This window comes from Thamnophis sirtalis, unplaced genomic scaffold (assembly GCF_051295495.1).
Source record: "Thamnophis sirtalis isolate CommonGarterSnake01/CBP01778 unplaced genomic scaffold, rThaSir2_p1.2 scaffold_6, whole genome shotgun sequence".
Taxonomy (NCBI): domain Eukaryota; kingdom Metazoa; phylum Chordata; class Lepidosauria; order Squamata; family Natricidae; genus Thamnophis; species Thamnophis sirtalis.
The window spans coordinates 84,373,648-84,399,611 of record NW_028261386.1 but is presented as its reverse complement, the minus strand read 5'-3'; the positions used below and the strand labels follow the sequence as shown (position 1 = coordinate 84,399,611).

At 43.0% G+C, this 25,964-nt stretch overlaps 1 protein-coding gene across 1 annotated transcript; it reads left to right on the top strand.

Annotated features, from left to right (window-relative positions):
• The first annotated feature begins 324 nt into the window (after positions 1 to 324).
• Positions 325 to 25,166, top strand: RAB32 (RAB32, member RAS oncogene family). The gene is made up of 3 exons (XM_014054740.2): positions 325 to 766; positions 20,402 to 20,685; positions 23,173 to 25,166. The coding sequence occupies exons 1-3, from the start codon at positions 538 to 540 to the stop codon at positions 23,320 to 23,322; spliced, it is 663 nt and encodes a 220-aa protein (XP_013910215.2). The 5' UTR covers positions 325 to 537; the 3' UTR covers positions 23,323 to 25,166.
• Positions 25,167 to 25,964: the final 798 nt, after the last annotated feature.

The following is a 25,964-nucleotide window of genomic DNA, read 5'->3' as shown; positions in this document are numbered from 1 at the left end:
GACAAGCGCTCTTGCTTTCCTCCATCCGCCTCGCCGGAGGGATTTTGCTCCATGTTTCCGCCTGCAGCGAGCATCAAAGAGTACACAGCTGGCTACGCCTTTCTCCCGCTTGGCTGATGTATCTCCGCGCAGCTCCCCCCCACCGCCGCACTGCTTTCCTTTCAAAATAAAAGCCGTCGAGCGAAATGCACTTTTTGCCTAAGTTTCCTCCCCTAGCGAAGAAGCGCCTCTTAGAGGGGGAGCGAACGGCCTCCGCCCCTTTCATAAGTTTTATAACTCGCTGGGTTTCCGCGTCCTGTGACTCCAGTCAGGTGGTTCCCGCCTTTTTTTTTCCTCCGTCCCTGCCGGCGGTCGGGAACATCCTTTCCCGCCAAAGAAGCGGCGTTGGACAAAGAAAACTCCCGGAGTTGGTGGGGTGGGGAAATCCACGCGAGAGGGAGCTATCCCCCTCTTCCCTTCCTTGCTCCCGCCAGTGCTGGGCTTTCCCACGAGCGCGGGTCGAGGAGGGTGGAAGCCGGGCTGAGTGGCGAAGCCAGAATGGCTGGAGCAGAGAGAGGCGGCGTCGGAGTGCCTGAGAACCGGGAACATCTCTTTAAGGTTTTAGTCATCGGGGAGCTGGGTGTCGGCAAAACAAGTATCATCAAGCGCTACGTCCACCAGCTCTTCTCTCAGAACTACCGGGCTACCATCGGGGTGGATTTCGCTCTCAAAGTCCTCAACTGGGACACCAGGACTCTGGTCAGGTTGCAGCTCTGGGACATCGCAGGTGAGAGGGGGGGGGGGGGCAGAAGAAATTGGGCTTTCTGGAAAATGGACAATCCGGCCAGACTGGATTTCTTCAGCTGGAAGGGGAAAGTCCCTTTGCATGTTCTGAGACCTTGTGAGCAAGTTGCAACTGGCTTCCTTCCATAAGATAAAGACCACGGGGCATAGTACCTTGAGTTGCCCTGAAACGAATTGGGGGAGGCTTCGACTTCAGATCCTTTACTCAATTCCTAAAATCCGTCTCTTTTGCTCCTTTCTATATAGCTCGAGATAAAGTATGAGAAGTTGTGCTGGGTTGTATTGTACTATGCTGAGCTGCTGAGAGGAGGGAGGTTGTTAAGGATTCTGGGAGTATGTTTGGCTCCAACTTGGAAAAATCTATTTGTTTGGAATATACTTACTAGTATCTTTGATCCTGTGTAGATTTACATCTTGTATGTACACTGAAATACGTTGGAGTTTTCTTCTTTAGTTTATCCACTTATGGATAAGTCAAATTAAATTATTTGTCCCTTAGATACTTATCGAATACTGCCCATAAACCTTTTTACAGAGCTAAATGAAAGATATATTCTAGATTCTAATCTTGCTTCTAAAACTGGGTGAAAATAGATTATTTGGGGCCTGTGTTTAAGTGACAATGGGGGATTACAGCTAGATATTAGACTTGATATTTTTTAGAGTAATGCATTTTATAAAAGGCATATGAGTTTGTGAACTACTGACCATCATATAAGTGGAGTGGCTAAAGCAGCATTTCTCAATCTTGACCATTTTAAGATATGAGGAATTCAACTCCTAAAATTCCCTAGCCAGCATGCAACAAACATTCTGCAGCCTTTTTACAAATCCTCCTTTCAATTGAGGTTTTAATTTTTAAAACTTAAAAATCTATTTAACAAAACCATTAGGTAATAATGTATCCCAGTGGTAGGAAATTAACTTTTGAGAAAAAAATGAAAAATAATGCTATATCTTTTTACATCTATAAAATCCTTGTTTAAAGATGTGTTTGCATATAATGAGTATTGCCCTTGAAAACTTGGTATTGTTTGCAGATTGCTTGCAAAATCATTCATCAGATTTTGCAAGCAATAGAGAAATATTTCCCCATGATCCAGATAGGCCCCTTCTGCTCGTATTTCAGTTTCAAGGGAATAAAAATGCTAGCAGTTGCCACATGAATATATTTAACAGTTTAGTTATTGCTTTATCTGAATAACAGGTGTGTGTGTGTGTGTATGTAATATATGAGAAAGACAGTTGATGTAGTATAGGACTTACAGGTGGCATTTTGTTAGCAGTAATGAATGTTCTCATGAACCAAATGTAGTTCTCCACAAATTACAATTTTGTTGATAAAAGGGTGTGACTCCAGTTGCAACATGTGATAGTCATTCTGCACAACTGCCTAAGTCTTCTGTCTTTACCCATATATTGCCACAATTGAGAAATAAAGGCAAATGTTCAGCTAGTACACCATCAAAATTGTCAATATTTGAGGCATATAGAAGAGTATGGTTAAGATTTGGAGAATAAGTTTTGTTTAAAGCTGATTTCTAAAACATTAAAAATAAAATGATTGTCCAGTGAAAGAAGCTGACTAAACTGGTTCAGACTATAATTCCCATTATAGGAATCAAATAACATGAGACTCTTAATTTAAATCCTTATTAATCCATATCAGGCCAATAATTTATTAAATCAACTCAAAAGAGTATAATAGCGTGTAAGCTTTCTAGGTTCAACAAGAAGATACTAAATAAAACTGAAAAGTACGAGAAAAGTTTTTCACTTCATGTGTCTATATGTAATTATAGTCTGCTCTATTTACAGTCTTAAACTATAAATCTTTTAAACTTAAAATTCTTCACAAATGAAACATCTTTTTACTTAGTTAATAAATTTTAGGACACAAAAGGCTATATGAATTTGCTTTATTTTTCTTTAGGTAAAGTGTTAAAAATAGGATGAGACACACTAGAAGGGAAAAATATTTTAGCATGAAGTCTGCTTCATGACTGTCTTAAAGTCTGTACTACAGGTAGTCTTTATTTAATGATCATTCATTCAGCGACCAATATTATGAAGGTGCTGAACAAAGGAATTTCCGAACCCATGACCAAAGATGTGGCCATTGTAGCACTCCATGGTCATGTAATTGGAATCTGGGCATCTGGCAACCCATTCACAATTATGGCTGACTTGCCAAGCGCCTGGTAATCATGTGATTGCCATTGGAAATCTTTTCCTGCCAGCTTCCCCAGAAAGTCAATTGGGAAGCTGTCATGGAAGATTGGGAGCCAATGCCATCTGCTGAGAGGAGTCTCCCCCTCTAACTGAAAAGGTCTGTCCCCACATCCAAGGAAGATTTTTCAGCCACAGAAGATTTGCAACCCCAGAGCAGAGAGGCAGTATGATAAGGTAAGAGTAAGTAAGGTAAGAGTACAGGGCGCCTTAAGGCAGGGGAGGCCCGGGCAGACCCCTATAAGAGTTTCCCTGCTTAGGGGCTGAAAATCCTGCTTGGGTTTTGGCAAGGAAGATTTCCAGCTTCTGAGGAATGGCAGCATAATAAAGTACAGCAAGCAATGTGGAGTGCCTTGCGGTGACGAAGACCCACACAGGGCAAATGCAGGTGTCTCTTTTTCAGGGGTTGAAAATCCTGCTTAGAATCTGACAGAAAAGATTTTCAGCTCCTGAGCATAGAGTCTGCGCTGAGGCTCCTCCAGTCCCTTGAGGCACCCCACATCTCTTACTTGGGATTCCACTTAATGATCCACCAGCTTGCTTTACAAGCACAACTAGGAGTGCTGAGTGTAGTTATTAAGTAAAATGGTCACATGGCATCTTGCTTAATGACCACTTTGTTGCATGATTAAGATTATGTCCTTAAGCATGGACTACCCTATAGTATTGTTAAAATGAGGTTACACCTAACCTTCAAAGTCAGAATGATTTTCTCTATAAAATCACATTAGTTCTTAATTGACATGTTGGGTTAATTGTATGGCAAAGAAAAGGACATGTTAGCATCCCCCACATATTCATGAGTGATGCTTATTATTATTAAATGTACAGTGGGAGTAGAGATGTGGTATATAGCACAACAATTTTCCTGGAATATATAAAGGTTTAAGAAATTAATCAGTCTGTGCCTAGTAGATGCTATGCTTGATACTGCTTTTTGTGGTTTACTCACTTCTTACAGAGTAGCCAATCCACAACAGGTTTAATTGGATTTATATTGAGTTTTCTGAAACACCTTTCACTCTTTTTTAAACTGCACCAATGGCATCTTTTCAAAACTTCAACACAAGCGTGTTGGGTACATGCAGGCAATCTGCCAATAAAGCTTACCAGCAATACTGCTCCTTTAGGAGACCTCCGCCTTCTGTCTAATTACTTCTTGCTGGTGGCCTTTGGCTGGGATGAACTATAAATCCATCCCAACTATTGGCCATGCTAGCTAAGCAGATTTATGCGGAAGTGAAAAAGGCTAGGATTGGGAATTCCTTGTCTGCAAAGCAGGCAAATTGAGGAGGGAGCTGGTTTGGTTTGGCTACATTCCTGAAACATATTTTACCTGGTTATTTAATTAAATGATTTTCTGTATTTGCACAGCTGAGCCATAAATTAGCCTAACAGGCTGGATCACACAACATCTTTGCACAAAATAGAAAATAAGTGCCCCAAAGCTTAAACAAAGTTAACACATATCAACCTAGTACCTGCTGCTTAAATTTACCTGCTAGATTTTATTCAGGTTAGTTAAGAGGTTGGCCATATACTGTGCATATGTATTCTGTCTTGTCTCAAAAATGCCCTTTTGTAAGCTTTATTGCACTATTCTTGATAGCCAACTTGAGTGCTTATATAAGCAGAAAAGAAAGTTGTCAGTTTATAAGTACATTACTGTTCAATATAAATCAAACTTTCTTAATTGAAATACTTATATATTCTTCCAAGGTGGGGAAAGAACACATTTTCACTGTAACACATGTGAGTGTGTCAGTCTGTGTAGTGTGTAGAATAAGCCATAAGGGCCAAGGTTTATACAGTGTTAGGCCAGTTTTATAAACTATAAACCTTGGTTTGTGCATACAACTAAAGCAAAGAGAAGGAAACCATGTTAGGTCTGTAGAGATTGTCAATCATCCAGGTCATGGTTGTTCCAAAGATGCTTTTCCAAAAGGCAACTGGACTTTCTTGGTTTTTTTGTACTTTGAAAACATTTCACGTCTCATCCAAGTTAAACTGAAGAAGCTTCTTTGGTGAGAAACAAAATGTTTTTTAAAAAACAAGCAAACCCCAAGAAAGTCTAGTTGCCATTGTAAAAGCACCTTTCGGAAAACCACATCATGGTTTGTATAATGTACAGATTCTGCCATTGGTTTTATTTTTAGATGATTGTGGAAAGCAGTGCCCAAACAATGCTAATGTAGCCAAGCCCAGTATCTTCCATTTTAAAGCTTATAGAGAGAAAAAAAGTGGCTGTACCATTTAAATATAAGGAGAAAAGTCATATTTGGGAAAAAAAAGTTAAAATAAACTCCTAGATGGAAGTTAAAAGTGTGGGCAATAGGAACATCACTATCTTTATAGAAGAACATCAGCCTTCCCCAACCTAGTGTTTTCTAAATCTGTTAGATTTCTAGTTGTCCTAACCCCTGGCCAGTAAACTCAATGACTATTCTAACTGGCGATTATAGAGTTTGAAAGATACTGTTTGGAGAAGACTAAGTTCACACTGTAGTTCCAACAGAACTACCCCATCAAATGGAAAAGTACTGAAATTAAGGAGACATACTAATTCTTATGCAAATAAGGGTAATTCCCCCCCCTTAACAAAGGCCTAGATTTTAAATCTAATTTTTACTATTTTTAATAGATATAACCAGTCTCTCACCTCTCAAATTTACAGTGGATTGTAAACTGGTGGGTTGCAAATATTTTTACTACCAGTTGAGGCATGCTTCCCTGTGTGCGCAGTGCTTCTGCACATGCATAGAAGCATCCATGTGGGTGGGCGAGGCCTCCCGCCGCCATTACTACTGGTGTGGCTAAACCAGGAGCAACCCACCATTGATTGTAAATTAATACATCTTTGTTTACTGAAAAAATTACTTGGGAAAGAGATTATAATGGTGTTGAACCACATCTTTTAATCAATTTCTTGCTATAACTCTTCAGCCTCCCCCCCCCCCATGCTTCATCCTGTAAAATTCAGTGAATGCCTTTCTAAAGTGGGATCATGTTGGGTTCTATGCTTTGAAACGACTTGAGAGTCAGCTGTTGAGAGAAGCTATTTCTGGAGGAGTGCCAATACCCAAGTATGTGTAAAGTAGCTTTTTTGATCTTGGTCCAAATTATTTGCCTGCTTAACTTACATTAATGGGTTCTGCAAAAGCAGATTGTATTTGAGCTGCTCTCCCAATGCGGACTGAGTACTTCAGAAGACCTCAGGAATATATGGCTAAGAAGTGCTTGAGGCATGAAGGAGTTCCTGCAGCTTGTTGCTTTAGTTTTATGTTGTGGAAGGACGTGGTAGAATACGGAAGTGACTGCTCATTCCATTATCACATGAGGAAACCCTTGTGAATGAAAATCCTCTAGGCTTCATTTTAGCACATTTTCAGATTGCTTCTAAGAAAGCAAGACTTTTTGATAAAAAATCTTTTTCTTTGTCAATGTACTAGAAATGTGAGTCCTTTAAAACAGTGTTTTTCAACCACTGCGCCGCGGCACACTAGTGTGCCGTGACATAGTGTAAGGTGTGCCGTGGGAAAATTACTTTATATATAGTCAATATAGGCACAGAGTTAAATTTTTTTAACATTTTCTAATGGTGGTGTGCCTCGTGATTTTTTTCATGAAAAAAGTGTGCCTTTGCACAAAAAAGGTTGAAAAACACTGCTTTAAAATAAAGAACAAATGTCCAATGTATGAGTAGAGAGGAATTTTCAAAAATGAATTATAAATCTGGGAAAATAAACTATAGAGACTATAAATAAATAATAAAAGCCTATACTAAATCTTCATCCTATGGAAGGGCTTTTTTCTGCATGCAGTGTATGTGATTTAACTAGGTTTGAAACTTTAACAGAGCAAGTAGGGAGAGTAGTTTCCCAAATTGTGTTGTTTTATAACAGCCTTGTTCATCTTGGCTTCTTCTAAAGTTCATCTTAACTTGTGATTGTAGGAATTTTAATGCAGTACATCTGGCAACAAATTCTGTTCTACAAAAGTCCTGCCTTTTTCACCATCATATAGCCTTGCAAATGCATGAGTTTCAGTTAACTGGCTGTTCACTAGAATTTTTCTGCTTCTTCAGCTTCAGATGATTATACATTTGGTGGTTACTGAAAAATTGAAGGCATGGAAATGAATGCAGTCTTTTTAATCTGTTCATCTGTCATTATTTTTTTCAGTTGTAACTTTCTTGTTTTCAGATCTGCAAAGAAATTGTATAATTTGATGATCCTATACACAATAAGGAAAAAGAGCAAAATCAATAGTGCAATGAAAAATCAGACCCACACAAAATAAAATAGTTTAATGTAAATTCTGAGCACTCTGTACAATGGAACTGAAATGCCTGGCCAAATAAAAAGATCACTTGGATTGCAAAATAAGATTTTATCACACAAATGTTCAGCAATTATAGCAAATGTAGGCTTGAGTAGAAGCCAGTTGGTGTTGTGGTTAAGGCACCAGGCTAGAAACTGGGATCCTGTTAGTTTTAGTCCTACCTTAGGCACAAAGCCTTTGGGCCAAGTCAGTCACTCTCTCAACCCTAGGAAGGAGTCAATGGAAAATCACTTCTGAAATTTTCCCAGGAAAACTGCAACAAAAGAGACATAGATGTCCAGGCATTCACTCAGAGTAAACACTGACCAGAAGGCATACAGACACAGGCTTGGATACACTTACTTACTGTAGGTGCAATTCCCTCACTTGGTTATAATGGCTGTCTGGTCATTTTAAGCTACTGCTGCAAGAGATGTGAATATAAAATGGAATGAAATTTATTGTGTATATTACGATTACCTTTTTGGAAGAAAATATGCACCATATTAACTAAAGGCGGCTACTTTCCTCAATTGCTGTTCTTTCTTCTTTAGAAAATAATTCAGTTCTTGGAAAGAAATTAAGCAGCAGAAGCCAATACCTGAGAAGCTGCAATCCTAAAATGTAAATATATTGCTTTTGAATTACATTGGTGGCACATAGATTTATACTGAAGACTAGGATATGTCAAATAGAATTACTTCATGGTTTTGATTCAGTTCTGAACATTTTTAATGCAAATGTGTTGTGAGTATGCAAATGTAAATCTGCATCATTTATTAAAACAATTTTAAGCATTATGCAGCTGCTGCAAGTATAAACAGAATTCCAGAGAATCCTGGGATAATTTACAAGTAAACATAGCTAAAGCTAAGAATTATAATAATGCCACTATTATCTAAAAATTGTGAAAAATTCACTTATTCTGATAACTCAATGCCTTGAAATTTTACAACACGTTGCAACTGATATAAAGGCATAGGGTTTTTCCCCTCATAATTGTGCAATTTCCTGATGGACTGAATGCAGAAGCAGATTGTAAGCTGCTTTGGCAAACAGTAAAGTGACAGCTCTGATGCAGAAAATTATTTCCCCCCCCTTCTTCTTTCCTGTAACATGCAGCTTTTGGAATGGGGTAAAAAGTTGTTCCATCTCTTTAAAGGAACTAGGAGGAAACACATACTACAAGTTACAACTGCCTCTGGTATAAATTGAGTCATTTCTCTAACTGTTCTAGCTGGTTTTTCCCTGTTGCTTAAGAACTTCAATGTCATTTTACATTTCATTAAGCAAAAAGAAAAAGAGCTGTAACAGATCCATCACTTTGAGGCTTATATTTTTAAACCTATCGCATCAGATATTTAATGGAAATCCTACTTTATAATGAAGTAGAATAATGAAAGTACTTCTTCACCATGGGTTCTAAAACCTCCCATATTATTGTGTAGAAATATTAATTTCAGTTTGCAGTCTTTATCAAGGTAAATTTTGAAAGAGCAGATGGAGAAAAAGAATATCATGGGAAGAAATGACATAGAATCGGCTAGACCCGTGATGGTGAACCTCTGGTAATAACACAGGTGGCACGCAGAGCCCTCTCTACGGGCATGCAAGCTGTCGCCCCAGCTCAGCTTCACTGTGCACATTAGCTATTAGAATTCTGCAAATCATTTGAAAAAAAATGTGTTTTTGAAAAGATAGAAACATGTACAAAGCATCCCTTTGGAATTGTTAAAGCTGCCATGTTCTTTTCCAGGCTCACAAAGTTACTATTTTCAGACATGTTCAGCTGGAGCATGTGATAAAGCAATACTACTATTTCATTAATTAGGTTCAACAAAACAAAGTAGGTTACTCTCTCTTAGAAAATGAAAGAAAATATTCAGCATTTCAGGAGCATGCTTGTGTGTTTTTAAAGATCATGTAGACTACTACTATTGCTGCTACAAACATAAATACTGTGTAGGTAGAAAGGAGAAGTGAAGCCACACAAAATTTGATATTGATACCAATGCATAGATGTGCAAGAGGCAAAATTAACACCGTTTGTGTATCAATGTTAATAAATGCATGGAGCAAAGAAACCGCTTGAAGGTTGAGCGCATATGCTTCAGGACCTTTCAACCACCCGTGTACATGTATAGAAGACACTGCTCCAGGGATAGCTGATGAAACTAGCTATTCAATAATGTACAGTGGCCTAGGGCCTCATGCCAAAAACTTAGAATTGGTCGTATTTCCAGGAAAGGAAAGTGAGTAAGTATGAATGTGAGGATCATTAAATAAATTCATACAGCATATGTACTATAGTTTATAAACTTTAATTAAGCCATCCAGTTTTATGTACTGACTGATCCCGGCAGCGTCACTAAGCTTGGCAGGGTTGCCACGGGCTTTTTAAAATTTTTCTTTTTAAATTCTTATGTCATCTGGTGGCAACTTAATTATTAAATGGAGGATTCAGCTGTGGGTTCTCTTGGGTTTGTTTCTGTAGGTTTTTTTCTCCATAGTGAGGGGGGAGGAGTATCCATAATGGGTTGACTTTGTCCTCTCGTGATTGGATTGAGTCAGATAAGCTCTTTGGGCTCCGCCCCCTGGTACCGGGCATGCCCAGTTTTTCTGACTCAAACGATCGTGAGAAGTTGCTCATTCTAGAGCTCCAGGAATTTACTAGGATCTAAAGGAAAATTTCATTTGGACCCGTCGAGTTTTGCCTCCCTGCTTCGCACACAGCCTCCTCCTGCAGGATTGGGACTGCCACTAGCCCCCCTGGGGCGGCACACTGCCCTGGCCACTGAGGACATCCGAAGACTCTCAGTGAGGAGCTGGGCCGGGCAGCAGGAGGACGGGCAAAAGCCTCTAGCAGGCAGCCCTAACCGCTGAGGCTTGTAAGTTGCTGGAGTGCTCCGTTGCTCCCTTCAAGGGTTGAGCGACGAACCAGGGCTTCCAAATGCCCTGGAGCGCCCGTGCTGCCTCCACGTGGCCAGAGGATCGTGAAGAAGCCGAAGAAGCTGTTTCTGGCCACAGCGGCATCGGAGGAGAGGCAGGAGGAAGAAAATCCGGCTGGGAGCGCACGTGGCTAGCTCTCAGGAGCTCAAGCCTCTCTTCAGGCACTTTTAAATCTTGCGCCCCTTTGCAAGCCGGTCGGCGCCATTTTGAAGCCGGGAGGACCCACGTGGTCCAAGATGGCGGCGCCCTGCAGCTACCAGGAAGGAGAATCCCAGGCAGCTGCAAACATGGACTGCAGCCCCACCGGAGGGGCAGAAGAGCAAGCACCCAGGTCAGTGGCTTCCCCAGAGACTGCCCGAGGAGGGGGGGGGAGAGGAAAGGCTAAATGCAAAACCAAGCACCTTTCCCCCAGGGCAGATCCAGAGGAAGGGAGGGGTCACAAGCCCTCCAAGCCTTCTAAATACGAGCGAAGGAGGCATAAGGCTTTAGAGAGGCTTTGCAACAAAGCAGCCAGCCATCAGGACGCCCCAGGCAAAGGGGGAGAAAATCCAGGCACTCCCTTATCCAGTGGAGGCTCAGGGGAGAATCCAGCCCTGCCAGCAAGGATCCCTATAGACACCTCGGGACTTTGGGGCTCTACTCAGGGGTGGCAATCCCCTATCACCCCTACTGTGGGGGCAGCCTTGCCTACTGGCTTTCCCCTTTTGGGCAGCCCCCCCCCTGCTCAGGGGGGCATCAGCCCCAACCAAGCACCTCCCACAGGGCCCCCAACTTCCAGGAATTAATGATGCAGGCTTTTCAGCAATACATGGCTGCAGCATTTCAACAGCTACAGCCTCAGGGGCCCCCCCTCCCCCCCACCCCCAGGGTTCCTGAATTCCCAGAAGCCCAGGAGGAAGAGATTCACAGCTCCTCAGATTCATCCCAGGAGGACAGTGACAATGAAAGTGAGGAAGGCGAGATCAGAGAACTCAAGCTATCAGAGGATGAAGGCATGCCTCCTCCTAAGCCCACATTCACCGGGTTGTTCCAGCCCTCACTGTTTAAGTCCCTGCTCTTCAAGGCCAAGGCAACGGTCAAGATAGGCAACAGAGCAGCGGAGGCCACTCCCCAACGCCAGGGCTTCTCAGCGGAGAACATCTTCGATGAGCAGGCCATCGAGGCAGACACCGTTCCTACGCCCAAAACCTTCCTCGACCTGGTAAGGCGCCAATGGGCATCTCCTACAACTGGCCCCTCACCCTCCTCTTCAGACAGGGTGTTCTTCAATGTGGACCAAGAGCTGGCTAAGCTACTTACGCAGCCCGCCATAGATGATCCAGTTGTGGCTCTTCATACATTCACCAACATGCCTGGTGAGCCAGAGGATGCCTTGAAGGCGGAGGACAAGAAGGCGGACCTCACCTTGCAGAGGGGCCATCTAGCAGCGGCCTGGGTGGTGAAAGCATCCACCACAGCCTCTTTCATCATCAGATCTTCCTTGCTGTGGCTGCAGGAGCTACAGCAACGCACCCCCATAGCAGATGCCCGGTCACATCAGGACATCAACAGGCTGGCAGCGGCCATCCAGTTCTCATCGGATGCCACCCTGGCTGCAGCCAGATTTGCTTCCAGGGCGATCGCATCATCGGTGGCATCACGCAGGCTTCTGTGGCTTCGACAGTGGCAGGCGGAGGTTCATCACAAGTGGCGCCTGGCTTCAGCCCCCTTCACAGGGGACTCCCTCTTTGGCTCGGCTCTGGACCGGTTCCTGGTTGAGAACAAGGACAAGAGGAAGGTCCTCGCCACTGCCCAGAAGAAAGGCAGCTTCAGGTCAACTCCATACCCCAGACGCTCCTACTCCCGGGGTCAGGACTCTGGTTCCTTCTTTCGGGGTCAGGACTCCTTTAGGGGGTCAGAGGCAGGTTTCTCGGGAAGCAGGCAGTATCAAGGGGGATTCCCTGCTAGACAGAGGTACCCAGACAGACAGCAAAGAGGCAGGCAGCAGAAGTGGCCCTTTCGAGGTGGTGGAGGAGGCGGAGGGGGGCACTCCTTCCGCAAATATTAAAGCTAGGTCCAGCGTTCTCCCCATTGGGGGGTGCTTAGCGCACTTCGCTGACCACTGGGACCTCACCTCCTCTGACAGATGGGTGCAGAAGACCATCGGGCATGGCCTTTCACTTGAATTTCTTTCCAGTCCCCCGAGCTTCTTCCGGATATGTCCGGTTTCTAAGAACCCGACCCGGAGGCTGCTGATGCAGGAAGCCATCCAACACCTGTTGGAGATCAGGGCGATCCAGCCAGTGCCTCCAGAGCAACAGGGTCAGGGGCACTATTCCATCCTGTTTGTCATCCCCAAGGCCTCGGGGGGCTGGAGAGCGATCCTTGACTTGAAACGCCTGAACCGTTCCATTCGCTATAGGAGGTTCAAGATGCACTCCCTACACTCTATCTTGGAGGGGGTTAGACAAGGAGACTTTCTCACTTCTATAGACCTCACTGAGGCCTATCTGCACATTCCCATTGCCCAGGATCACCGTAGGTATCTCAGGTTCTGCTACATGGGACACCACTATCAGTACCGGGCCCTCCCCTTCGGGCTGTCTTCGGCCCCGAGGGTATTCACAAAGGTAATGGCAGCGCTGGCAGCGCACCTGAGACAGGTCCCGGTGCGCATCCAATGTTACCTGGATGATCTGCTCCTGCAGTCATCCTCCTTTAGGGGCGCTCTGCGAGACCTAGACGTCACCATGACAGTCCTGAGGGACTAGGTTTACTGGGTTTACCGTGAACCTAGCCAAGAGTCACCTCCACCCCTCTACTAGTCTGATTCACCTAGGAGCCAGAATAGACACCCAGGCGGGCATGGTCTTCCTGTCGCCCGACAGACAGATAGCGCTTAGACAGCTAGCCTCCTCGATAGCCAGGAAGCGCAAGGTGTCCCTAGCCACTCTGTCTAAACTACTAGGCACCATGGTCTCCGCCATTGGCATCGTCCCGTGGGCTCGCCTCCACACCAGAGATCTCCAATGGTTCCTCTTGCCGTTCCAGCGAAGGCGCACGAGCTGTTCGCAGACCAAGGTACTTCTCCCGGTAGAGGTCTCCCGCTCCCTGACTTGGTGGACGTCCCCAGCGATCACGAAGGGCGAAACCTTCTGGACACCAGACTGCTTGATGGTAACGACGGACGCCAGTCTGAGTGGGTGGGGTGCCCATCTGCTGGCTCAGATGGCGCAAGGAGAGTGGACTCAGGCGGAAGGGACTCACAACATAAACTGGTTGGAGCTCAGGGCGGTCCGCCTGGCTCTGTTACGGTTCCAGAACTCGGTCAGGGGCCAGCACATATTAGTCCTCACAGACAATATCACCACCAAGGCTCACATAAACAGACAGGGGGGGACAAGATCAAGGGCCCTCATGAAGGAGGCCAAACGTCTGGGTCAGTGGGCCGAAAGGAACCTCCGGTCTTTGAGGGCAGAACACATAGCGGGGGTGGACAACACCAGGGCCGACTGGCTCAGCCAGGCCGAGGTGGACAACTCAGAGTGGAGGCTACAGCCTGCGATATTCGAGGAGGTGGCCGAGCGCTTCGGGCGCCCGGAAGTCGATCTGTTCGCCACTCCCCTCAACACTCAGCTCCCGAGGTTCTTCTCCAGGTACCGGACACGGGGGGCGGAAGGGACGGACGCTCTGCGGAGCTCATGGCCCAGGGGTCTTTTGTATGCCTTTCCTCCCTTGCCCCTGATTCCCAGGGTCATACGGAAGATCCTTCAGGAGGGGGTGGAAGTGGTTTTGTTGGCCCCGCATTGGCCCCGGAGGCCTTGGTTTGCAGATCTCCAGTCTCTTTCGGTGGAGAGGCCCTGGAGAATTCCCCAGGAGAGGATATCCCTCAGCCAGGGGGCGCTGGAGCACCCGGATCCTCAATGGCTCCAGTTGACCGCTTGGCGATTGAGCGGAGCATCCTGAGGAAAGACCTCTTCTCCCCCAGGGTGATAAGGACTATCCAGGCCGCCCGCAGGCCCTCCACAGAGCGCATCTATGGCCTTTGACTCTTGGTGCAACTCCCGGGGGTTCAACCCCATCCAGGCTACGGTGCCTCAGGTTCTGGACTTCCTCCAGGCGGGCCTGGATAGAGGGTTAGCTCCTAACACAATTAGGAGACAGGTTTCAGCCATCTCATCAGTTCTCCTGTGTGGCAGAAACCAGAGCCTGACGCACCACCCCATGGTCCAGCAATTCCTTAAGGGGGCCTCCAATCTCAGACCACCTACGGTACACAGGTACCCTTCCTGGGACTTACACAGGGTATTGGACGCTCTAACGGGCGCTCCGTTTGAGCCATTACAAACAGTTTCCCTTAAGCTCCTGACCCTGAAGGTGGCGTTCCTGGTGGCCATCACCTCCGCCAGGCGGATATCCGAACTGCAGGCGCTGTCCACCAGGGAGGATCTCTGTGTCTTTCACCAAGATAGGGTGGTGTTACGGCTGGATCCATCCTTAATTCCCAAGGTGTGCTCCTGCTTCCATCGAGCCCAGGAACTGATTTTGCCCAACTTTTGTCCAGACCCTTCTCACCCATTGGAGAGGAAGTGGCACACTCTGGACGTTAGGAGGGCTCTGAGGATTTACCTTAGGAGAACCAGGCCAAACAGGAAATCCGAAGCCCTGTTTGTCTCCTTCCAACCAGGATCCCTGGGCAATAAGGTAACTTCCACCACTATTGGCAGGTGGTTGCGAACCTGCATTGCCACTGCGTACCAATCGCAGGGGTTACAGACACCAAATCATATCACAGCCCACTCCACGCGGAGTGCAGCCACATCCACGGCCTGGGCCACGCAAGCATCCCTGGCCGAAATCTGCAGGGCAGCCACGTGGGCTTCCCCCTCTCCCTTTGTTAGGAACTATAAGTTGGACTCCTTTGCCTCAGCAGAGGCCTCGTTCGGCCGCAGGGTGTTGCAGGTGGTTCACAGGGCAGGACCCGTGCCTCAACAGGCCTGAGTGGGGGACATGGGGCCTCTGGGGTCTCCCTCCCTAGGGACGTGCAGGCTTTGGTACGTCCCATTCTGGATACTCCTCCCCCCTCACTATGGAGAAAGGGCGTTGGTACTTACCTGATACGCCTCTTCTCATAGTGGGGGGAGGAGTATCCAGTCCCTCCCTGACTATGTTTGTACAACTAAGTGTTATGTTCATTGTTTATGTTGTTATTTAAATATTGATGTTGAAGACAATAAAAGCAAAAAAAATTGAATCAAGAGTCTGGAGTGAATGATGCAACGAGTCGGAGAGAGCTCTTCGTCATTAAAACTGGGCATGCCCGGTACCAGGGGGCGGAGCCCAAAGAGCTTATCTGACTCAATCCAATCACGAGAGGACAAAGTCAACCCATTCTGGATACTCCTCCCCCCACTATGAGAAGAGGCGTATCAGGTAAGTACCAACGCCCTTTTTTCTGGATACTCCCCCCCCCCACTATGAGAAGAGGCGTATCAGGTAAGTACCAACGCCCTTTTTCAACGGGACAAAGAGCATGTTCAAGTTTTTATTCAGGAAGAAATAAGCTGGCAGTTACTTACATCTGTACTTCACCTTGACTGAATTAGGGATAAGAGATAGTTGCATGGAGGCCTTTTATAAGTCGAGATTTGCCTTTTGCCTAAACAATCTCTTAATTATAGCCCATGTTTGCTTTCTCAGCCTTGCATAGGTTTTTACTGTGGTTGTTTAGGCATTGAAACCTTGAGAATTCACTGAGTTTGCTTCACAGTTGCTGAACCTATGTATTATAATATTTGCAACTCAAGGTAAAACAGACAAATGGAGAGAAGGTTGTCTGTTAAAATCAAATGTCCATTAAATGACAAATGGCTTTTTTTCAGCCCCTCAAAAAACTCTTGTATGGGAAAATATGATTTAGTGATCATAATAATTGTAATAATCCCCCAAACTAGAGATTGTTAGTGTTGACCCAGAATATATTGCATCTAAGTCAGGGATACTGCTGGGTTTCTTTCCTCCCAATTCAATGGGTTTTAAAGAAAAAAGGATAATATAGAATAGTGAACATCTGTTTTTGAGGGAAACTGTCCAAACCTATTCATCAAACAATGGATTTTAACTGTTGTTTGGGGAAAATTCAATTGATTTAAGAAATGTGGACAAAATTCCAAAAATTTTTTTTATTAAATCCCCAATCTGCTAAACTAAAGTCCATTAAATGAAATATTTACCTTTCTTTGGAACAGTTTGTTTAAAATTCTAATAGAAGGAGTTCAACATCTTCTCACCCTGATATTTAATTATTGACTTTATGGCTCAATCTTTGTGTTGTGATTCATATGTATTATGTAATCCATTGAAAGGTGTTTGTGACAAGACCAGAGATGATACATTCTGTTTCAGCAGAAGCAGGAGGCTGAGTAGATTACAGGATATCTGTTGTTATAAAGCTGAGCTTATAAACCCAGATGCCTGACATACATCCCATGTACTTGTAACCCATAGATCAATGATAGCTAACCTTTTTGTCCCTGCATGCCAAAAGTGTGTGCACTCACACGACAGTGTGGGCATGTGTGCCCACATCCATAATATAACAACCCACCCCTGTGCATGCACATGTGACACATACACACATCCTGTGCCCCATTTTGGGTCTAGCAGGCCTCCCTGAAGCCTTCTGGGACCAAAAATGATGTGCGGGGGCGCCCCCACCCACACTCTCTCCTGTGAATGCTTACGCTGTTACAGGAGTTATGTCAGCTTTGTATGCAGCTTTATTTCTCTCTAGCATTCATCTCCATTGTTTAGTGATGCATTTTCTGCCTCTCTAGGATTCACCTTTATCTGCTCCTGTGAGGTACCGTATTTTCACGACCAAAAGCCGCACCGGATTATAAGCCGCAGTATCAATTAACGTTAATTTTTCAAACTTTTTCCACATATAAAGCGCACCGGGTTATAAGCCGCACATTTCCCGACGCTTCTGGACATCTGTTGCAGTCGCGAGGAGCGGCACGAGGGTTCTTGGCGCTCCGGGGGGCGCCGAGGGCGGCTGGGAGGGGCGCGCGGCTTGGTTTCTCCTCCCTGGACGTCGCAGCGGCGGCCCCGGGCGCACCGATCTCTGTGTTTTTCGCATCGGGGCATGCTCTTGCAGCGCGCCCCGATGCGAAAGGCACTGGGATCGGTGAGTTTGGGGCTGCTGCTGCGGCGTCCAGGGAGGGGAGGCCGGGCCGCGCGCTTCTCCCAGCTGCTTTCGGTGTTTCCTGGAGCGCCGGGAGCCTTCGTGCCGCTCCTCGCGACTGCAACAGATGTCCAGAAGCGGCTTTTGGGGCTGGTGGGGATTGGATTTCCGGCTCGGTGGCCCCTGTCGCTTCTGGACGTCTGTTGCGGTTGTGGGGAGCCGAGGAGAGTGTGGAGGGGAGCGCGCGACGGTTCTTGGCGCTCCGGGAGGCGGGAGAGGCGCGCGGTTTGATTTCTCCTCCCTGGACGTCGCGGCGGCGGCCCCGGGCGCACCGATCTCTGTGTTTTTCGCATCGGGGCGTGCTGCAAGAGCATGCCCCGATGCGAAGGGCGCGGGGATCGGTGCGCTTGGGGCTGCTGCTGCGGCGTCCAGGGAGGAGAGGCCGGGCCGCGCGCCTCTCCCGCTTCCCGGAGCGCCGGGGGCCGTCGCGCGCTCTTCTCCGCGCTCTCCTCGGCTCCTCACAGCTGCGGTGGACGTCCAGAGGCGACAGGGGCTGTTGAGCTGGGGGTCCGGTCCCCATTGGCCCCAAGGGCCGCTTCTGGACATCTGTTGCAGTCGCGAGGAGCAAAGCAGCTGGGAGATCTTTTTCCACATATAAAGCGCACCGGGTTATAAGCCGCACTGCCGATTTTGGATCAAATTTTAGGATTTTCAGTGCGGCTTATGGTCGTGAAAATACGGTACTTCCTGTTCCTGTTGGATGTATATCGATAGCTTGTATAGTGTTTTGCAGAGACCCGTAAATCATCTGGCTGGCAGAGCATGCTTAGTGGAGCTCAGCTGGGGTTTGCGTGCTGGCAGAGAGGCCGCCATGTGGCACCTGTGGCACACATGCCATAGGTTCACGGCCATAGGTATTCAAATCCTATCACTGTTATTATTTCTGTTATAAGAAATATAACACATTCTCAGTTATCGCACAATTTGCTTACTTGAGCATGAACTATTACTATTGTACATGAAGGCCCAGAGTAAAATTAATCCAATTATTTTGGATTCCAGAAAGAATCCAAAATAATTGGATCTAATCCAAATTAGATGTCATTAATGAATATATGAAGAACATTTTATTTCCTTCTCATTTTTCTGGAAACGTGAAGGGCTTAAAGGAATTCCTTTTATTGATACTCATGATACTGAACACTTAAAATATCTGGTTTGACAAGTATCTGATCTTTAGCACCTCAACATTTATATTTATTTCTCTGGTAATTTACTGAATTCAACCATTTTAGTAAATATCTGTGTTAACTCAAGCATTCCCAACTCTTTTTATGAACTATTCATGAAGATCATGACTACATAATTAAAATTATGCAACTGTGAATTTTCTGTCATGAATGATTATATTTGCTTGGATTTTTTCTCAACTGATTTGAGAATAAACAGCTACATTATTGTTAAGTTGAAGGGCAGATTTTAAGTGGAACCAATTTTAGGCCTGTCAAGGAATTTTCTAAATGCCACTTGGTTCTCAAATGTCAGGCATGAAAAACCAGATTCACATGTGAAAGTTCTACTTAATTGGTTTATTACTATAGTCTATGCACAGGAATCTGCTCAGACTAGTGTTTAGAACCTGGACAGAACTAGATAAGCATTAATGGCATTCAAAGGGGATTGGACTTCGTTCTTTTGTGGCTATGTAACAATTCTAAACTGATCCCTTGTTTAACTTCTTCCCCTGGCTCTGCTATGTCTCCTACAAAAATAGGATTCTTTTCATCCATAGACCTTTAAGACTGCTGGGTCCTAAATATATCAATGTGTTTTTTTCTGTGTATATCTCTACCTTTGCATAATAGTGTACATCACGTGTCTAGGACAGTGTACATATTCAAATTTAGACAGAACAAATTATATTCTATTCCAGTGATGGTTAACCTTTTTGGCACCAAGTGCCAAAACTGGAGCGCACAGAAGAGAGCAGCTGCCGGTGCACATGCATGCCAGACTAGCTAGCCAGTGGGCAGGCGCACAATGGAACCCAGAAGAGCAGCAGGTGACGGTGCATGTGCCCATAGAGAGGGTTCTGCATGCAACTTCTGACACACGTGTCATAGGTTCGCCATCACGGTTCTATTTTCTCAGTCCTCAAATGTGAATAAAATTTCATTTATATTTTGAACTGATACGCATTAAAATATTTTACCTACTATTCACTCTTGATTTATAGTACTTATATTTAACCTTTGTTTTGTCATACTTTGCCATAGTTTTTTAGGAAAACTCCGATTAAGTGTCTTCCACTTCTCCAAGTATTTTCTAATTTCTAATATTCTGCTCAATTTCAAATATTCTCCCCCAGCCTCTTTAAGGAAACAATATTTAATACTACTACCCATGTTTTCCCAAAAAATAAGACTCTGTCTTATTTTTTTGCCACCAAAAAAGGCACCAGGTCTTATTTGGGGGGGGGATGTTGTCCACTGACTCGCCTCACTTTGCACGTTGCCTCCAGCCTCCTTTTCGCGCTCAGAGCCCTTCAGGAACTTCTTCGAATGGCAAGGCCAGCAAGTCTTTCCTGAAGACCTCTGCAGCCAACAACAGAGCTCCAGATCGATCTAGAGCTCTCTTATCAGCTAGAGAGGCCTTCAGGAAAGGCCTTCAGGAAAGCTGCAGAAGAAATGGGTTGAGGTATTTGAGGCCTGGCTGCAACTATTCAAAGGTAAACAGTAGGGCAACTCCACCCCACCCCCTGTTCCCACCCTAGCTGAATTTTTACCCATGCACCATGGAGTGGGCGGATTCTTAATTGGGGCTTATTTTGGGGGGGGGGTGTAGGGCTCATATTGGCTGCATGTGTAAAAATCAAGCTAGGACTTACTTTCTGAGTAGGTCGTATTTTCAGGAAAACACAGTATAATTTATAATACTTGCCCATTTATCTTTCAGGTCAAGAACGCTTTGGAAATATGACCAGAGTATACTATAAAGAAGCTGTGGGAGCTTTTGTAGTTTTTGATGTCACCAGAGGATCAACATTTGAGGCAGTTTCCAAGTGGAAACATGACTTGGACAGTAAAGTAGGGCTTCCCAATGGCAGCCCAATCCCAACCATTCTACTTGCCAATAAATGTGACCAGAAGAAAGACAGTAGCCAAAATCCTTCTCCTTCTCAGATGAATCAGTTCTGCAAAGAGGGAGGCTTTGCTGGATGGTTTGAAACTTCTGCTAAGGTAAGGCTATTCCTAAAAGAAGAACTTCTCTCTGTGTTTCAGAACTGACCTGCTGACCTAACCCAGCCTTGTAGTTTGGTGCTGCTAATTCAGAATTGCACAACTTCTTGCTTTCTGGATTTCTAGATATTATCATTGATCTCAAAGAATCAAGAAGAACTTTAATGAAGAAATTAAAGTGCTTTAGGCAAACCCATCAGTCGGCAGAAATATGTAACTGGATATTGCCAGCAATATTTTCCTCCATTTTCCAACAAAAGGAGAGCTAAAATCTTACACAGCAATATTTTTTTGAATGGTGTTAGTCCTTCCCCCATTCTTTTGAAAGCCTATATTTTTTGATAATATAATAGACCCAATGTTGCAAAATTATGTTTACCTGTACATGTATTGCAATTCTATTTTTTCAGTCTTCATCCAGTATGGAAACTTAAAAGTGATAATGAGCTTGTGGAATTCTATGTTTTTCATCATCTTTTATAAGTGCAGTAAAACCTTGGTCACAACCATAATTCATTCCATAACTTTGGTCATAAACTGATTTGGTTGTGACCAGAAAATAATTTTGGAAATTTGGCGCTTACAAAAAATGGCGTGAAAGGGGAAATCGGCCACGAGGGGGATGGGAGTGTTGTGAATTTTTTGGTCGGAACTCGATTTGGTCGTGGTCAGAAACGTTCTTAAACATAGGTTCTACTGTAGATAGCTAAACATGAAATGGGAATAAATTCTCCGTAAGGTCTATAACAACAATGAAAATAAATAATTAAGGGCTTGATAATCATTATATGATCCCTTTTTCTTTTTTTAAATTTACTCAGAGTAGTTGGATCAAAGTGGTTTAAAATGTTGCCAACATCAAATGATTTGTTACTGCCTATATTTATTTAATGATGCTTGGTATGTGTATAAAGAAAAATTTTACCAGCTGCTGAACATAGGATAATCCCTTCGAGTCATATTTTAACTTTACATTCATTCATTTAGTTCTTTTATGGTGCACATAAATGATCTGGTCCTTAATTTTGGGGGGGTTTGATGTTCATGGGAAGAAAGTAGAACAAAAGAAAACCCAAAGTCAGGCTGGCCTTTTAATAAAAGAACACAACAACCTGGGACAGTGATTGCTGGCCGAAAGCTCAGGTGCATATGGTCTAAAAAAAAAAAAAGTGGCAGCCACCATTCCTTGCTCTGAACAAGCATTTAAATACCTACTTGTGAATCTGTTACTTATCATAAACAAGTAAAAAAGTATAAATTCAGAGATGGAAAATTTGATATTTGATTAAAATCTAGATATTCTTTCTTGAGTCTATTCCTGAGAAAAAGTTGTAAAGTTCAGTGGCTAAATACATCCTCAATATAATGAAGGGTTTTCTTTTGGGCTTGGCAAGGAATAACAGAGTTTATTTCTTTGTGATTCAGTGGGCTGAATCAGTTAAATCATGATTTAAATCACTAGTAAAAAAGCTTGATTTAAATCAACTCAATTTAAATCGTATTTTTTAAAGAGCAACTGTCATCTCTGTCCCATAGCGGCTCCTCCTCTGACTCGCTGTTGCCTCACCGACAGTCCCATTTACTTGAATGGGACAGCTGGTGATGCAGCATTAATACAACAAGGTGAAGGGTGTGGCGGGCAGCAGGTGAGTGGATGCCCGCTAAGAAGTGCTGCCATGATGGATCTGAAATGACAGGTACCCTTTCAATGTAAGAACTCATTCTTGCTGGTAGCTAGAATCTTTAATATTATTATTTGCAAACAAAATGAAGGTTTCCTATTTAACTTGGAGAGCTTGGATTCATTGAATGCGTTTACCAAAAATGTAAATACTGCACAATACACAGCCTCATGCTACATAACTAAGCTCCATTTCATGCTGAAATCCTGTTAACTGTACATTATTAATTAACTTATGAATCAAGACCATCGTGATTTATTTAATGTATATTATGACTCTGTATGTTGGCTAAATATGACATTAAACTCTAGTCTTCCAAGTGAAGAGAGCGTACGTTTTTACATATGCAAGTAGTTATATAAGGCAGGATGAATGTCTTGCTTGGCCTTTTACCATAGTGAATCAAGAAAGAAATAGCCCAGCAGCTCTCAATTCTTTCTCTCAGTTCAAATAAACCAATTTATGGATCCCAATGTCATGTTTGAACATATACAATGTTTAGTGCCTGTTTGGCAGGGCTCATGCAGTGAGGAAAATCTAATAAAGATGCTATGCCAATACATAGTGTATGTTGAAAACATAAATTCAGTTTTTCTCCAACTGCAATTTGTTGCATTCCTGCAAAGGTCAGCTGCAGTGTAAAATAAGACAAGTTCTAAGGACGGTGACATGTTTTATTAATAAATTATTTCCAATGTTCTCTCTAAAAAGCAGAGATCTAGATACCATATTTATACTGAAGCATTATGCACTCTCTTGATCCTTGTGTGCAGGAAAGCATTAACTTGTCTCCTGGTCTCCTTAGGATAACATCAACATTGATGAAGCTGCTCGGCTCTTGGTGGAAAAAATCCTTGCCAACCTGAAAGCCTTCCCAAATGAAGAGAATGACGTTGATAAATTAAAACTGGGCCTGGATCCTCTAAAAGCAGAAAGTAAATCCCAGTGCTGCTAGACATAGGTCTTGCATCAATACATCATGAGAGCAGGATGTTTGTCTTTCTCATGCTGGACAGCTGCTGTGGTGCTTAATCACAACTATCTTGTGGGGTATTAGTTCTTCACATTCCATGGTGTTTAGATTTTTTAAAAAATCAAATAAGACTTAAGAGTTACACGTATGCTATTTTCTTATTGGTAAGCTATTTAGTATAGTCACAAGCTGGCATCCCTCTTTAAACAGGTAGGATGTAGATGAAAGACTTGGCTTCAATTCCTGGTTAACATGGTGCAGAACTAGAGTAGAAAAGGCAGTTCAGTTGGAATTATTCATTTTATTAAGAACTATACACTTCCTTATTTTTTTAATATGTAAAATTTCTTTACCACCTTGCTCTAATGTTGCTTGTTGTCTTGTTTAACACTAGGACTCTGAAACAAAAAGACTTCCAAGCCATTGGGAGCCATAAATAATTCTGAGGCAGGACTGAGCAGGGATTCCTCATTTATAATGTGCCTTAAAGTATGTAAGAATCTAATGCTTGGAATATAAGGGTAGTTGGATAGTGTGAAAGAACTAAGAATATATTTGTGCAATCCGTCAAATAAATGAGTAACAATTCATTTCTGACTGTTTGGGAAGAGACTGTCTCTGGTATATTTTCACATGTTAACTAAAATTATGTACAATGAAATTTGAAAAATAAGTGATCCCTTACTGTATAAGGACAGAAAAAGATTTCATGATGTCTGGGATGAACATGAATAATGTTTATTTTTATGAAACCATTCGTTAACAGAAGACTATCTTTTAAATTAGAGATGATTTAACCTACAAATAGTCTTTTTTAAAAGCAGGCTATTTTTTATAGATGTAATATTTCTCCAATTTACTATTTAACACAGGGAATTAAGAATTGATAATGGGCATACTTTCATGCACAAGAATAATTTGCAAATGTACACTTGTTTCTTAAGAAATGTTCATTGTTATTTGTGATGATGTCTGTGAATGTTTGGAGAAAAGACTACAAAGAAATACTTTCACATTGCAGTTAATATTTACAGCTGTGGGTTCTACTATCTTTTCTGTATATTACACCGGTCAAATGTAATTTTTCACCTGCTGCAAACTGCAAAGTACTTTGGACTACAATGACACTCTTCAGATTTAGACTGGATCATATATGTATTTTTGTGTATCTGATGCTGCATTTAATATTAATGCAAACTATATAATAAAAATACTTAAGATTTTTATAAGATAGTGTCAGGTAGATTGTCACTTGTACAAACAGAAGAATGCAAACAACATGCCTCAGGTTGATAATCTTATATTCTAGGCCTGTGCTACCTTTGTAGAAATTTATATGAAGTCAGCTATGTTTTAAATCTTGGTTTGTCAAAATATTCTTTGTTCCTTTGGTTTTCTACTTAAATGCTGAATGTTCTTGAATATATTAGGTTCAAATTCTAAAATGAGCAAATCAGTTTAAACAAAAAGTCAACGTGCTCTATAAAGAAAAATAAATAGAGACCGTAAAATTACAAAAAAGTTCCAAAAGACTTCAGTACAACTGATTTGGAAAATACATGTTCATTCATCTCAATCTTTGTTCTTGAAACTAAGATATAGCAACTTTATACAGAATGATTTTCAGTAGGCTTTCAAGATGTTACTTTTAAGTACTGTATAACCCTCAGGAAAGGAAACACTTGCACTTGTATAGATTCAAATATGAATATGAGATTTATAGTGTTTGGTTAAGATAATAAAGTTTTGTGTCCTTCACTTTAGATCATCCAGTAAAAAAAATACACCTTCTTTTTGTAAAATGGAAATCGGCTGCTTTGCTAGAATAATATCACATCATTTTTAAAACCAGATTGTTTATTTTTTCAATTTCATATTTCCCTTGTTTAAACATTAGCAACATGTCTTATATTATCTTTCTTAATTATTGACCATGCATATTCTGAGAACTGAAATTATTGACTTGAAGTGCTGAATGATTTAGTTTTGCATTACAAAGTTTAATAGGTCTGTGATTGAAGAAATAAATATTTTAAGAATTTTAGAAGGGGAGACAATGCTTGTTCCCAACATTCAGATGACTGGGATTATTTCCCCATTTTATATCATCTAGTCCTGAACATTTTAATATTTTTATACAAATAAATGCAGTTGGCAGCATATTACATTAGCAAGGAATGGACACATGTCATTATGTGTTTATATTATGAAATGTAATATATTCAATTGAAATGCACCAAATGGGGAGCAAAGTATTCTTTCAGTAATAACAAGTTTACTAACTCATATTCAGTCATTTGACTATTTAATTATTTAAAATACCTTTCTATGAGAACTTTTGAGATACGCAAAAAGCATCTGGAAGCTCCAGTTGGTACAAAATGCAGCAGACTGCATGATTTTGTGCAGACCTCGATGTGCACATATGTCACTTCTGCAGGAGCTGCATTATTGCCGTTTTGCTTCTGGGTGCAATTCAAGGTGCTGATTGTCACTTTTAAAGCCTTTCATGGCTTGGGACCAGGCCACATCCACTTGACCCACTAGAGTGAGAAGGCAAGTGTTCTGACCTAGGCTTCCCAAGAGCATGCAGCAAACTCCTTGTCCCAAGAAAAATCCCTTTT